This window comes from Garra rufa, chromosome 17 (assembly GCF_049309525.1).
Source record: "Garra rufa chromosome 17, GarRuf1.0, whole genome shotgun sequence".
Lineage (NCBI taxonomy): Eukaryota > Metazoa > Chordata > Actinopteri > Cypriniformes > Cyprinidae > Garra > Garra rufa.
Genome location: NC_133377.1, coordinates 44,514,181 through 44,527,606, shown reverse-complemented (window position 1 = coordinate 44,527,606; position 13,426 = coordinate 44,514,181). Strand labels below are relative to the sequence as shown.

General features: G+C 40.7%; 1 protein-coding gene across 1 annotated transcript in view; it reads right to left on the bottom strand.

Moving 5' to 3' along the window:
- Positions 1-13,426, bottom strand: part of LOC141289440 (F-actin-uncapping protein LRRC16A) — a 47,157-nt gene that overhangs the window by 15,498 nt on the left and 18,233 nt on the right. The window contains exons 12-27 of the mRNA XM_073821535.1: positions 13,169-13,255; positions 11,127-11,215; positions 10,953-11,030; positions 10,794-10,870; positions 10,593-10,697; positions 10,298-10,367; positions 10,125-10,206; positions 9,948-10,047; positions 9,771-9,825; positions 9,522-9,694; positions 9,351-9,419; positions 9,179-9,272; positions 7,465-7,563; positions 6,889-7,017; positions 6,515-6,661; positions 2,490-2,665 (exon numbers count right to left, since the gene is read on the bottom strand). Of these exons, the coding sequence (XP_073677636.1) occupies positions 2,490-2,665; positions 6,515-6,661; positions 6,889-7,017; positions 7,465-7,563; positions 9,179-9,272; positions 9,351-9,419; positions 9,522-9,694; positions 9,771-9,825; positions 9,948-10,047; positions 10,125-10,206; positions 10,298-10,367; positions 10,593-10,697; positions 10,794-10,870; positions 10,953-11,030; positions 11,127-11,215; positions 13,169-13,255 (1,630 nt within the window). The remainder of the gene's footprint in view (positions 1-2,489; positions 2,666-6,514; positions 6,662-6,888; positions 7,018-7,464; positions 7,564-9,178; positions 9,273-9,350; positions 9,420-9,521; positions 9,695-9,770; positions 9,826-9,947; positions 10,048-10,124; positions 10,207-10,297; positions 10,368-10,592; positions 10,698-10,793; positions 10,871-10,952; positions 11,031-11,126; positions 11,216-13,168; positions 13,256-13,426) is intronic.

Here is a 13,426-nt window from a genome sequence, read left to right as displayed (position 1 = left end):
GGAGTGCGTTTGTGTATGTTTGAGTATGTTTAGAGTGTATTTGAGCATGTCTGAGTATGCTCGGAGTGCATTTGTGTATGTTTGAGTATGTTTAGAGTGTATTTGAGCATGTCTGAATATGCTCGGAGTACGTTTGAGTATGTCTGAGTATGCTCGGAGTGCATTTGTGTATGTTTGTACGGTGGCCGAGAGAGGCCAACGCGCTGCAAACAAGAAAACACATGCAAACAGAAAAAACGACAACAAATTAAGAAAACATCTTCATCAGTTTGACAACACAGGCGCTGCAAATCCTCGCAACGCAAACACAAATACGGAAACGCGCTGCAAATTCTCACAACACAACCAAACTCAGAAACGCGCTGCGAACACACGAGGGCGCTGCAAACTAACAAACGCGCTGCATATAGCACGGTCCACAACGGAAATGTTTCAGAGGGACCTCAAAAAGTGACGAACCCATCTGGGACCTGATTATTTATATAACTATATTACCTGATTATTTATATCACTATCACCTTTAAGTGATACTATACTATCACTAAAAAGTGATAGTTCACCGATAACACCTCTGCTCTGACCAACAGCCACTGAAAAAATAATCAGGTCCCAGATGGGTTCGTCACTTTTTGAGGTCCCCCTGAAACATTTCCGTTGTGGACCGTGCGATATGCAGCGCGTTCGTGTGTTCGCAGCGCGTTTCTGAGTTTGGTTGTGTTGTGAGAATTTGCAGCGCGTTTCCGTATTTGTGTTTCCGTTGCGAGGATTTGGAGCGCCTGTGTTGTCAAACTGATGAAGATGTTTTCTTAATTTGTTGTCGTTTTTTCTGTTTGCATGTGTTTTCTTGTTTGCAGCGCGTTGGCCTCTGTCGGCCACCGTATGTTTGAGTATGTTTAGAGTGTATTTGAGCATGTCTGAATATGCTCGGAGTACGTTTGAGTATGTCTGAGTATGCTCGGAGTGCATTTGTGTATGTCTGAGTATGCTCGGAGTGCATTTGTGTATGTCTGAGTATGTTTAGAGTGTATTTGAGCATGTCTGAATATGCTCGGAGTACGTTTGAGTATGTGTCAGTATGTTTAGAGTGTATTTGAGTATGTCTGAGTATGCTCGGAGTGTATTTGAGCATGTCTGAATATGCTCGGAGTACGTTTGAGTATGTCTGAGTATGCTCGGAGTGCATTTGTGTATGTCTGAGTATGTTTAGAGTGTATTTGAGCATGTCTGAATATGCTCGGAGTGTGTTTGTGTATGTGTCAGTATGTTTAGAGCAAGGATCCTTAAATCTGGCCCACAAGATCCACTTTCCTGCAGAGTTTAGGTCCAACTATAATCAAACACACCTGTGCTAATCAGTGTCTTCAGGATCATTCGACAATCACAAGTAGATGAGTTTGATCAAGGTTGGAGCTAAACTGTGTAGCGCATTGTCCCTCTAGAGCAGTGTTTCTCAACCCTGGTCCTGGGTGTCCCCTAGAGTGCGGATCGGGCCGCATTTTTCCCGACAGGCATTAAGATATTTATGTCCGAGCCCGATCCCAGCCCGACGCAGTTAAAAAAATTTTTTTTTCTCATACTAATGACACATGCACTTTTTTTGTGTGGAAAGCCCGCTTTTATTAAGCAACTGTAGGAAGGCGTTCGGAAATGTCAACAGATGAGCGCATCAGTGCACACGGGGCAAAAAGCGCTGTTATAACACAGGCGCACTATAGTGCTGATGTGACCAAGCCCGACCCGAACCCGAGCTTCCTTTCTAAATATCTGTCCGAACCCGGCCCGGCCCGGCCCGTCGGGTTTCGTCGGGTTCCGTCGGGCTCGGCTCGGGTATCCATCCTCTAGTGTCCCCCAACACTGCACATTATGTATGTCTTCCTTACCTGACACACCCATTTCAGGTCCTGAAGATGTTTTCTAATGAGCTGATGAGTGCAAACAGGTGTGCTTGATTAGGGAGACACACAAACTGTGCAGTGCTGAGGGGCGCCCAGGACCAGGGTTGAGAAACACTGCTCTACAGCAAGATTTGAGGAACCCTGGTTTAGAGTGTATTTGATTATGATTGAGTATGCTTGGAGTGTGTTTGTGTATGTTTGAGTATGTTTAAAGCATGTTTGCACAATACATCAATACATAATTAAAAAAATTGAAATTAATTCAAATAAACAAATAATTTAAAAATAAAAATAAGAATTAATTAAATCAAAAAATGCAAGTTTGAAATGCTTTAAGTAAAAAAAAAAAATAAAATGTGAAAAAAAAAAAAAATAGGAAAATAGATTGTGATATAACACTAAAAAAGGATACCTGCATGTCATGTGATCATTAACCGACATTACAGAACCGTGAACATATGACTGTGTTGTTACATTGCTGAAACAATGAGCTCAGTAACAATTTCAGGTCAAAACCGTTCATCTGATATTTGTGAATCCCTGAGTTAACCCATAACACTGGTGTAAATAAAGCACAGCGCAGGTGTGGCTGACCTGATCTTATTGATGATGTCGAAGGCTGACTGCTCCAGCAGCGTAGAGGTGATGAAGGCCTTCGACACACTCGTCCTCCCCTCACTGGCACGCAGAAGATCTTCACGCAAACGCGCCTGCTGCATGATGTGAGGACACACGCTCTGAGCCGTATCCAACATGCACACCAGCAAACCCTGAACACACACACACACACACACACACACACACACACACACACACACACACACACACACACACACACACACACACACACACACACACATCAGAGTATGAATGTTTGAGTGTGAATGTTTTGAGGGTGTCTGCATGTTTACAGCATGTTTGACTATGTTTAAAGCATGTTTTGTTTAAGTTTAGAGTTTGTTAGAGTATGTTTGGACCGTGTTTGTGTATGTCTAAGCATGTTTAAGTATGTTTAGAGTGTGTTTGTTTATGTTGAAGTGTATTTACAGTGTGTTTCAGTCATTTTGGAGTGTGTTTGAGTATGTTAAGAGTGTTTTTGAGTATGTTTAGAGCATGTTTGTATATGTCTGAGCATGTTTCAAAGATATTTGAGTATGTTTGGAGCATGTTTGAACATGTTTAAGTATATTTGGAGCATGTTTGTGTATGTTTGGTGCATGTTTGAGTATGTTTGAGCATGTTTGAGTATGTTTGGAGCATGTTTGAGTATGTTTGAGCATGTTTGTGTATGTTTGGAGCATGTTTGAGCATGTTTGAGTATGTTTGAGCATGTTTGTGTATGTTTGGAGTATGTTTGGAGTATGTTTGGAGCATGTTTGAGCATGTTTGGAGCATGTTTGTGTATGTTTGGAGCATGTTTGAGTATGTTTGAACATGTTTGTGTATGTTTGGAGTATGTTTGGAGCATGTTTGAGCATGTTTGGAGCATGTTTGAGTATGTTTGAACATGTCTGAGTATGTTTGGAGCATGTTTGTGTATGTTTGGAGCATGTTTGAGTATGTTTGGAGCATGTTTGAGCATGTTTGAGTATGTTTGAGCATGTTTGTGTATGTTTGGAGCATGTTTGAGCATGTTTGAGTATGTTTGGAGCATGTTTGAGTATGTTTGGAGCATGTTTGAGCATGTTTGAGTATGTTTGGAGCATGTTTGTGTATGTTTGGAGCATGTTTGAGTATGTTTGAGCATGTTTGAGTATGTATGAGCATGTTTGTGTATGTTTGAGCATGTTTGTGTATGTTTGGAGCATGTTTGGAGCATGTTTGAGTATGTTTGAGCATGTTTGAGTATGTTTGGAGCATGTTTGAGTATGTTTGAGCATGTTTGAGTATGTTTGAACATGTTTTAGTATGTTTGGAGCATGTTTGTGTATGTTTGGAGCATGTTTGAGTATGTTTGAGCATGTTTGAGTATGTTTGAACATGTTTTAGTATGTTTGGAGCATGTTTGAACATGTTTGAGCATGTTTGAGTATGTTTGAGCATGTTTAAGTATGTTTGGAGCATGTTTGTGTATGTTTGGAGCATGTTTGAGTATGTTTGAGCATGTTTGAGTATGTTTGAGCATGTTTGAGTATGTTTGGAGCATGTTTGTGTATGTTTGGAGCATGTTTGAGTATGTTTGAGCATGTTTGAGTATGTATGAGCATGTTTGTGTATGGTTGAGCATATTTGTGTATGTTTGGAGCATGTTTGGAGCATGTTTGAGTATGTTTGAGCATGTTTGAGTATGTTTGGAGCATGTTTGAGTATGTTTGAGCATGTTTGAGTATGTTTGAACATGTTTTAGTATGTTTGGAGCATGTTTGTGTATGTTTGGAGCATGTTTGAGTATGTTTGAGCATGTTTGAGTATGTTTGAACATGTTTTAGTATGTTTGGAGCATGTTTGAACATGTTTGAGCATGTTTGAGTATGTTTGAGCATGTTTAAGTATGTTTGGAGCATGTTTGTGTATGTTTGGAGCATGTTTGAGTATGTTTGAGCATGTTTGAGTATGTTTGAGCATGTTTGAGTATGTTTGGAGCATGTTTGTGTATGTTTGGAGCATGTTTGAGTATGTTTGAGCATGTTTGTGTATGTTTGAGTATGTTTGGAGCATGTTTGTGTATGTTTGGAGCATGTTTGAGTATGTTTGAACATGTTTTAGTATGTTTGGAGCATGTTTGAGTATGTTTGGAGCATGTTTGTGTATGTTTGGAGCATGTTTGAGTATGTTTGAACATGTTTTAGTATGTTTGGAGCATGTTTGAACATGTTTGAGCATGTTTGAGTATGTTTGAGCATGTTTAAGTATGTTTGAACATGTTTGAGTATGTGTTTGAAGCATGTTTGTGTACAGTCGTGGCCAAAAGTTTTGAGAATGACACAAATATTAGTTTTCACAAAGTTTGCTGCTCAACTGCTTTTAGATCTTTGTTTCAGTTGTTTCTGTGATGTACTGAAATATAATTACAAGCACTTCATACGTTTCAAAGGTTTTTATCGACAATTACATGACATTTATGCAAAGAGTCAGTATTTGCAGAGTTTGGTCTTTTTCAGGACCTCTGCAATTCGACTGGGCATGCTCTCAATCAACTTCTGGGCCAAATCCTGACTGATAGCAACCCATTCTTTCATAATCACTTCTTGGAGTTTGTCAGAATTAGTGGGGTTTTGTTTGTCCACCCGCCTCTTGAGGATTGACCACAAGTTCTCAATGGGATTAAGATCTGGGGAGTTTCCAGGCCATGCACACAAAATTTCAACGTTTTGGTCCCCGAGCCACTTAGTTATAACTTTTGCCTTATGGCACGGTGCTCCATCGTGCTGGAAAATGCATTGTTCTTCACCAAACTGTTGTTGGATTGTTGGAAGAAGTTGCTGTTGGAGGGTGTTTTGGTACCATTCTTTATTCATGGCTGTGTTTTTGGGCAAAATTGTGAGTGAGCCCACTCCCTTGGATGAGAAGCAACCCCACACATGAATGGTCTCAGGATGCTTTACTGTTGGCATGACACAGGACTGATGGTAGCGCTCACCTTTTCATCTCCGGACAAGCCTTTTTCCAGATGCCCCAAACAATCGGAAAGAGGCTTCATCTGAGAATATGACTTTGCCCCAGTCCTCAGCAGTCCATTCGCCATACTTTTTGCAGAAGATCAATCTGTCCCTGATGTGTTTTTTTTTGGAGAGAAGTGGCTTCTTTGCTGCCCTTCTTGACACCAGGCCATCTTCCAAAAGTCTTGTCCTCACTGTGCGTTCAGATGCGCTCACACCTGCCTGCTGCCATTCCTGAGCAAGCTCTGCACTGGTGGCACTCCGATCCCGCAGCTCAATCCTCTTTAGGAGATGATCCTGGCGCTTGCTGGACTTTCTTGGACGCCCTGAAGCCTTCTTAACAAGAATTGAACCTCTTTCCTTGAAGTTCTTGAACCTATAAATTGTTGATTTAGGTGCAATCTTAGTAGCCACAATATCCTTGCCTGTGAAGCCATTTTTATGCGACGCAATGATGGCTGCACGCGTTTCTTTGCAGGTCACCATGGATAACAATGGAAGAACAATGATTTCAAGCATCACCCTCCTTTCAACATGTCAAGTCTGCCATTCTAACCCAATCAGCCTGACATAATGATCTCCAGCCTTGTGTCTACATTCTCACCTGAGTTAACAAGACGATTACTGAAATGATCTCAGCAGGTCCTCTAATGACAGCAATGAAATGCAGTGGAAAGTTTTTTCGGGATTAAGTTAATTTTCATGGCAAAGAAGGACTATGCAATTCATCTGATCACTCTTCATAACATTCTGGAGTATATGCAAATTGCTATTATAAAAACTTAAGCAGCAACTTTTCCAATTTCCAATATTTATGTAATTCTCAAAACTTTTGGCCACGACTGTATGTTTGAACATGTTTGAGTATGTGTTTGGAGCATGTTTGAACATGTTTAAAACATGTTTGAGTATGTTTTTGGAGCATGTTTGTGTATGTTTGACACATGTTTAAGAATGTTTGGAGCATGTTTGAGTATGTTTCTCAGCCAGTTAGTATGATGGTGATGTGTGTGCGTGTACCTGCAGCTGTTGGTCTATGAGCGAACTAATCTCTCCTGCCACTGAACACAGTTTCTCCTGCACCTGCTGCACACACACACCTGCTGACCCGTCACTGCCGCCCGCTCCTTGCCCGCATGAGCGCAGGTGATACAGACTGCGCAGCAGCTACAGAGAGAGACACAAAACTGATCTGACAAACATGATAGTCACTACAGCCCAGTGTTTCAGTCTAAGAACTTACTAAGGACATATTCAACTTTAAAAACAACTAATTACTAAAGCATATCATGATTTTATTCTTCTTTTATGGTTTGTGTCACAATAAACAGCGTCATATAACACAATACAGACAGTAGAAGTTTGTGGTGTGTGTTGAAGAACTTTTGTCTCACTGTTGTGGAGTTCTTGGCATCTCTCATCAGGTTCTCAGTTGTCTTCATGTCCTGCTGAACTCTGCCACTCGTACTGAAGCGCAGAGAGTTCAGCTGATCCTGGACCTGCACACACATCTGCCCTATCATCTACACACACACACACACACACACACACACACACACACACACACACATGTTGGGTTTACATGTTTTATGGGGACATTCCATAGGCGTAATGGTTTTCATACTGTACAAACCGTATTTTCAATGGCCCTACACCTACCCTACACCTAAACCTAGCCCACACACACGCACACACGCACACACACACACACACACACACACACACACACACACACACACACACACACACACACACACACACACACACACACACACGTTGGGTTTACATGTTTTATGGGGACATTCCATAGGCGTAATGGTTTTCATACGGATGAATAAACCACTGGCAGATGCATACATTCCCCTAATATGAGAATGACAGATAATAAATACTCTGTGTTTTCCGTTATAGTGAATGCTGAGTAGACATACGTCCCATCAGCCACTTGATCTGCAGATATGATCAGTCACCTGTTGTGTTGTGCTGGTGACGAGGCCCTGCTGCAGTCTAAACGCCTGCTCCTGTAGGTATCGCCTGCTCTCATGATTACGCAGCAGATACTGCTCCATCTGCACACACACAAAACATCATGTGAGGCCCATTACAGGAAAAAGTGTGGAGTGTGTTAGAGCAAGAGTACTCTTAGAGCATATTTTTGTATGCTTTCTGTATGTCTGTGTATGTTTAAAGCATTTTAAGTATGTTTAAAACATGTTTGTGTAATTATGGAGCATGTTTGTGTATGATTAGAGTGTGTTTGAGTGTATTTAGTGTTTTTGAGTATGTTCAAAGTGTGTTTGTGCATGTTTGAATAAGCTTGGGGCATGTGTGTGTATGTCTAAGTATGCTTGGGGCATGTTTGTGTATGTTTGAGTAGGTTTGAGTGTGTTTGAAGCATGTTTGTGTATATTTGAGCATGTTTAGAGTGAGTTTGTGTATGTTTAGAGTGTGTTGGAGTATGTTTGAGTGTGTTTAGAGTGTGTTTGAGTATGCTTGAGTGTGTTTGTGTATGTTTGGGGCATGTTTGTGTATGTTTGAGTAGGTTTGAGTGTGTTTGAAGCATGTTTGTGTATATTTGAGCATGTTTAGAGTGAGTTTGTGTATGTTTAGAGTGTGTTGGAGTATGTTTGAGTGTGTTTAGAGTGTGTTTGAGTGTGTTTAGAGTGTGTTTGAGTATGCTTGGAGTGTGTTTGTGTATGTTTGGGGCATGTTTGTGTATGTTTGAGTAGGTTTGAGTGTGTTTGAAGCATGTTTGTGTATATTTGAGCATGTTCGAGTATGTTTAGAGTGTGTTGGAGTATGTTTAAGTGTGTTTAGAGTGTGTTTGAGTATGTTTAGAGTGTGTTGGAGTATGCTTGGAGTGTGTTTGTGTATGTTTAGAGTGTGTTAGAGTATGTTTGAGTGTGTTTAGAGTATTTTTAGAGTGTTTTTGAGTTTGCTTGGAGCATGTTTGTGTATGTTTGAGCATGTTTGAGTATGTTTAGAGTATGCTTTGAGTATGTCTAAGTATACTTGGAGTGTGTTTGTGTATGTTTGAGCATGTTTGAGTATGTTTAGAGTATGCTTTGAGTATGTCTAAGTATACTTGGAGCATGTTTGTGTATGTTTGAGCATGTTTGAGTATGTTTAGAGTATGCTTTGAGTATGTCTAAGTATACTTGGAGTGTGTTTGTGTATATCTGAGCATGTTTATAGTGTGTTTGAGTATGCTTGGAGCATGTTTTTGTATGTTTTAGCATGTTTGAGTATGTCTAGAGTGTGTTTGAGTATGTTTAGAGTATGCGTGAAGCATGTTTGACTATGTTTAGAATATGCATAGAGTATTTCTGAGTATGCTTGGAGCGTGTTTGTGTATATTTGAGTAGGTTTAGAGTCTGTTTGTGTATGTTTGAAGCATGTTCAAGTATCTTTAGAGTCTGAGTATGTTTGAAGCATGTTTAAGTATGCTTGGAGAGTGTTTGTGTATGCTTGAGTATGTTTGAGTAAGTTTAGGGCATGTTTGGGTATTTTTAGAGCGTGCCTGTGTATATTTGAGTATGTGTAGTGGGTGTTTGAGTATATTTAGAGCATGTTGTTGTATGTTTCGAACGTGTTTGAATATGTTTGTTGTATGTTTACAAAATGTTTTTCTACATTTAGAGCATGTTTTGAGCATGTTTGTGTATGTTCACACTGTGTTCAGACCTTCATCAGAGCATCTTCAGTTTTCTCAGGATTGTTCTTCAGAGCTTGCGCTGCATCTGTGATGGGAACTGGCATGAATCTGATGGTGTAATTCCTGCAGACGATCAATGACACACATCAGTGAACCTGACTGTCAGACGCACACAGAATCTGAAGCTAAAGAAAAACTCACTTCTCGAGAGCAGCAGCCACGTCCTGCAGGCCCTGAGCACTGACACTGTTACGGTCCCAGATCACCGTCCTAAAACACACACACACACACACACACACACACACAATGAATATTGTACATTTGTGCACATGTGTGTGTATCAGATGATCCTGTGGTCAGTGTGTGCGGCACCTGAGTTTGCTGTTGATCTGCAGAGCTTTAGCCAGCATCTTCGCCCCAAAGTCACCCATGCTGTTCCCGCTGATGTCCAGATGGGTCAGACTGCTGTTCCCTCCAAGTGCATTCAGCACCACTGACAGATCCGCCTTCAGCCGTGAGTCCGCCAGAGACAGAGATGTCAGCGGCTACACACACAAGAACACAGTTAAACAAATGAAACCTGAACGCAGCATCTCAAACATGATGGATCTACAGACTCACAGAATCTTCTTCCTGAATCATGTGGACCAGAGAAACCAGAACCTGCCCGAGATTCCTGCAGAGAAACACACGTATACGCTCCTCAGCTCACACTGACTGTAAAAGTTCTTCTCTATTGATCTGTGAAGGTCACACAACCTCCAAACTGAATCAAAGCTGCAGACTGCAGAGTCTCACTTGGTTTTGATGTTGCTGAAGTTTCTGCCGATGGACAAGTGCTTGATGGAGCGGTTCTTCCCGAGCCACACGAGCAGCGTAGACAGATCTGAGTCCAGTCCTAAAACACAAAAACACAACTGTCTTGAATCGACACAACAGCAGACAACACCTGTGTGTGTTTGTGTGTGTATTAACCGTTTTCGGATATGTCCAAGCTGGTGATGTTCGGGATCTCTGCAATACAGCCTTCCAGAATCTGAGAGCCTCCTGAGCGCAACTAAACACAACAACAAGAACGTGTGAGGAACACACAACAGACACCAACCTGAACACAGCAAGCTGAGACAGCAGAAGGTTCAGTGTGGTACCTCACAGCCGCTGATGTCCAGAGAAACATCTCGCAGATTAGTGTTACAGGCCAGACCCAGGAGCAGAGCTCTGAAGACACAAGAACATCAGGAGAAGATCAGAAGAACATCAGGACAACATGAATAGAACAAAACATTAAGGACATCAGAATGAAATCAGCAGAAGATCCTAAGAATGTGAGAAGAACATCAGCAGAACATCAACAGGACATCAGAATATGAAAATCAACTGAACGTCAGAAGAACATCAGAAGAGATGATGATCACGAGTCTGGATGATCAGATAGAGACTCACTTGAGTCCTTCAGCCGGTAGTTTGGTTCCAGAAAGACAGATGTTCTGGAGAGACAAAGCGCTGCTGAAGAACTGCTTGAAGGAAGACGGAAACTCCTTCCCTTTCCTGCATCACAGAACATCAGATGTCAACATATGTGTGTTTAAGCATGTGTGTGCTTGTGTGTGTGTGTGTGTGTGTGTGTGTGTCATAGTGCTGTACTTGTAATTGAAGACACTTCTGGACAGGTTGAGAACGGTCAGGTGTTTGAGGGAACCACGCAGCAGCGATGAACACACCTGAAGAACACACAGATGGCTGTCAGCAGTTTGCAGTGTAACACACATGATGTGCTGTGTTGTGTGTGTGAGTGTGTCTAACCAGGTCAAGGGAACATTCGCTGTTGGACAGGTCCAGTGTGTGCAGACGGTTGGGCTGAGACAGAAAACTCCACAGGTGCTACGAACACAGCAAACGCATCCGTGACTGTATGTTGTGATCACAATAATATTTTGAGGATTTTCAGAAATGTAGTGTGTGTGTGTGTGTACATACAGGCATGTCGTCTCCTCTGAGTGTGTTTCCAGACAGGTTCAGGTGTGTGAGTGACGTGGAACTGAAACACTGAGCCAGAACATTCACACCTAAAACACACACACATTCATCCTGTAAAGACAGCACACACGACTACTACCACTTTCTTATAATCTCATTAAAGGGTCATATGATGCAGTTTCTTGTTTTTCCTTTGTCTTTGGAGTGTTACAAGCTGTTTGTGCGCAGATAAGATCTGTAAAGTTGCAAAGCTTAAAATCTCAAAACCAAAGACATAGATTAGCGTAACACCGCCCGTATGTATATGGAAAGAAAGAAGGCCTAACTTTTAGCGGCTGTAGTAGTTTTGCAGTTTTAGAAGGATGCGCCCTCCGGAGGTTGCATTCGAAGGCTGCAACCTCCTACCTTCTTTCACAGAAATTTTGAAATTTGAAGAATGCATGAGATGTATCCTTTGCCACTACAGATAACCCACAATTCTTTGCGTCGCCGTAAACAACTGTCGTTAATTTGAAAAATGCCGGCACCGGCAGATGTACACACAAGCTAAGATGTGGTGTTTATCATTTAAATCAGTAAAAACGGATAAGTTTGTTCTTAATATACTCCTATTTTTTTCTCTTAACAGATATGCTGCAGCTCTTGAAACATTGAATAAAATAATATACATTTACAAATTACTTTACAAATTTAAAAATAATTTCCCTTCATCTAAGTAGTGTGAGAGTGCAACGATGCTCTAAATTTGATTGCATAGTAACGTGATAAATCCTGTTTCATTTTCCAACTGTCCTTTTTTTCTTTCCTCCCGTCCTACGAAGGCCGTCTCGTTTTTGTTCTAAGTTAAGGACACTTCGTATACACGTCCTACAGAGGATGCAACCTCCGGAGGATTCGACCTCCGGTGGGCGCAGCCTTCCAAATGAGACACAGCTAATGTGTGTTTCATTACCAAAGCAAAAGTACTTTGTTTGGTCTTCCAAATGAGGACACAACTAGAAATCAGTGTTTAAGTTATATTTACAACACTGTTCCGGAACAATGCCAGCGGAACACAAAGGGTTAAGGCTATAAAGTGGGGCAATTCCAATGCTGCAAGGACAGTCTGTGCTTCTGACTCGCAGCCTGTAAGTACGTTTTCATATTTGTGACCCTGGAGCACAAAACCAGTCTTAAGTCGCTGGGGTATATTTGTAGCAATAGCCAAAAATACATTGTATGGGTCAAAATTATTGATTTTTCTTTTATGTCAAAAATCATTAGGAAATTAAGTAAAGATCATGTTCCATGAAGATTTTTTGTAAAATTCCTACTGTAAACCTATCAAAATGTAATTTTTGATTAGTAATATGCATTGCTAAGAACTTAATTTGGACAACTTTAAAGGTGATTTTCTCAATATTTAGATTTTAGATTTTCAAATAGTTGTATCTCGGCCAAATATTGTCCTATCCTAACAAACCATACATCAATAGAAAGCTTATTTATTGAGCTTTCATATGATGTATATATCTCAGTTTTGTAAAAATTTAACCTTATGACTGGTTTTGTGGTCCAGGGTCACATTTAAAGAATTCAGTCCTGACTATTCAAACACCAGTTTTGAGCAGTGTAGAGTAGTGCTTGTTGTTTCTCTTTCTATGATCGCTAATGCAGATGTGGTGTTATGTTTATGTGGCGCAACGCAATGCGTAAAAAGACGGTCAGAGTCATTATAATCAGTAGTTCTGTCCCCACTGGATGCAACAAATGCCCGTTTATAATGAGTTTTATTGCTTCTGTTGCGCTGAGAAACGGCATGGTAAGGGGTGTAACATTTCTGTCACACACTTGAGGTATTTGGCCAATCACAATGCACCGGAGAGCTGGCCAACACCTGGGTTTTCATCAACGATGAGTTTAATAAAGTAATGTTCTTTTTTAGCAACATCATATGACCCCTTTAAAATATAACTCATAAATGGATATTTTATGTTAAAATTATGTGTATTAACTTGCATCCTTCAAAACACTGTAAATGTGCATGAACTTTGTGTGATCACCTTTAGCTGACAGTGAGTTCTTGGACAGGTCCAGCTGTTTGAGTCCAGGGGTGAGTTTAGACAGCGCAGAGCTCAGAACCACAGCACCTGTCAATCACATCCGTATGAAACATCAAGTACTGAGGTAAATAGTTGTTGTGAGACATGACACAAATATGGCTGGAAAAAAAAAAAAAGTTAAGAAACTACTTTTTTTTAGAAATATATATATATATATATATGTGCACAAAACAAAATAAAAAAGTAACTAAAATTAAA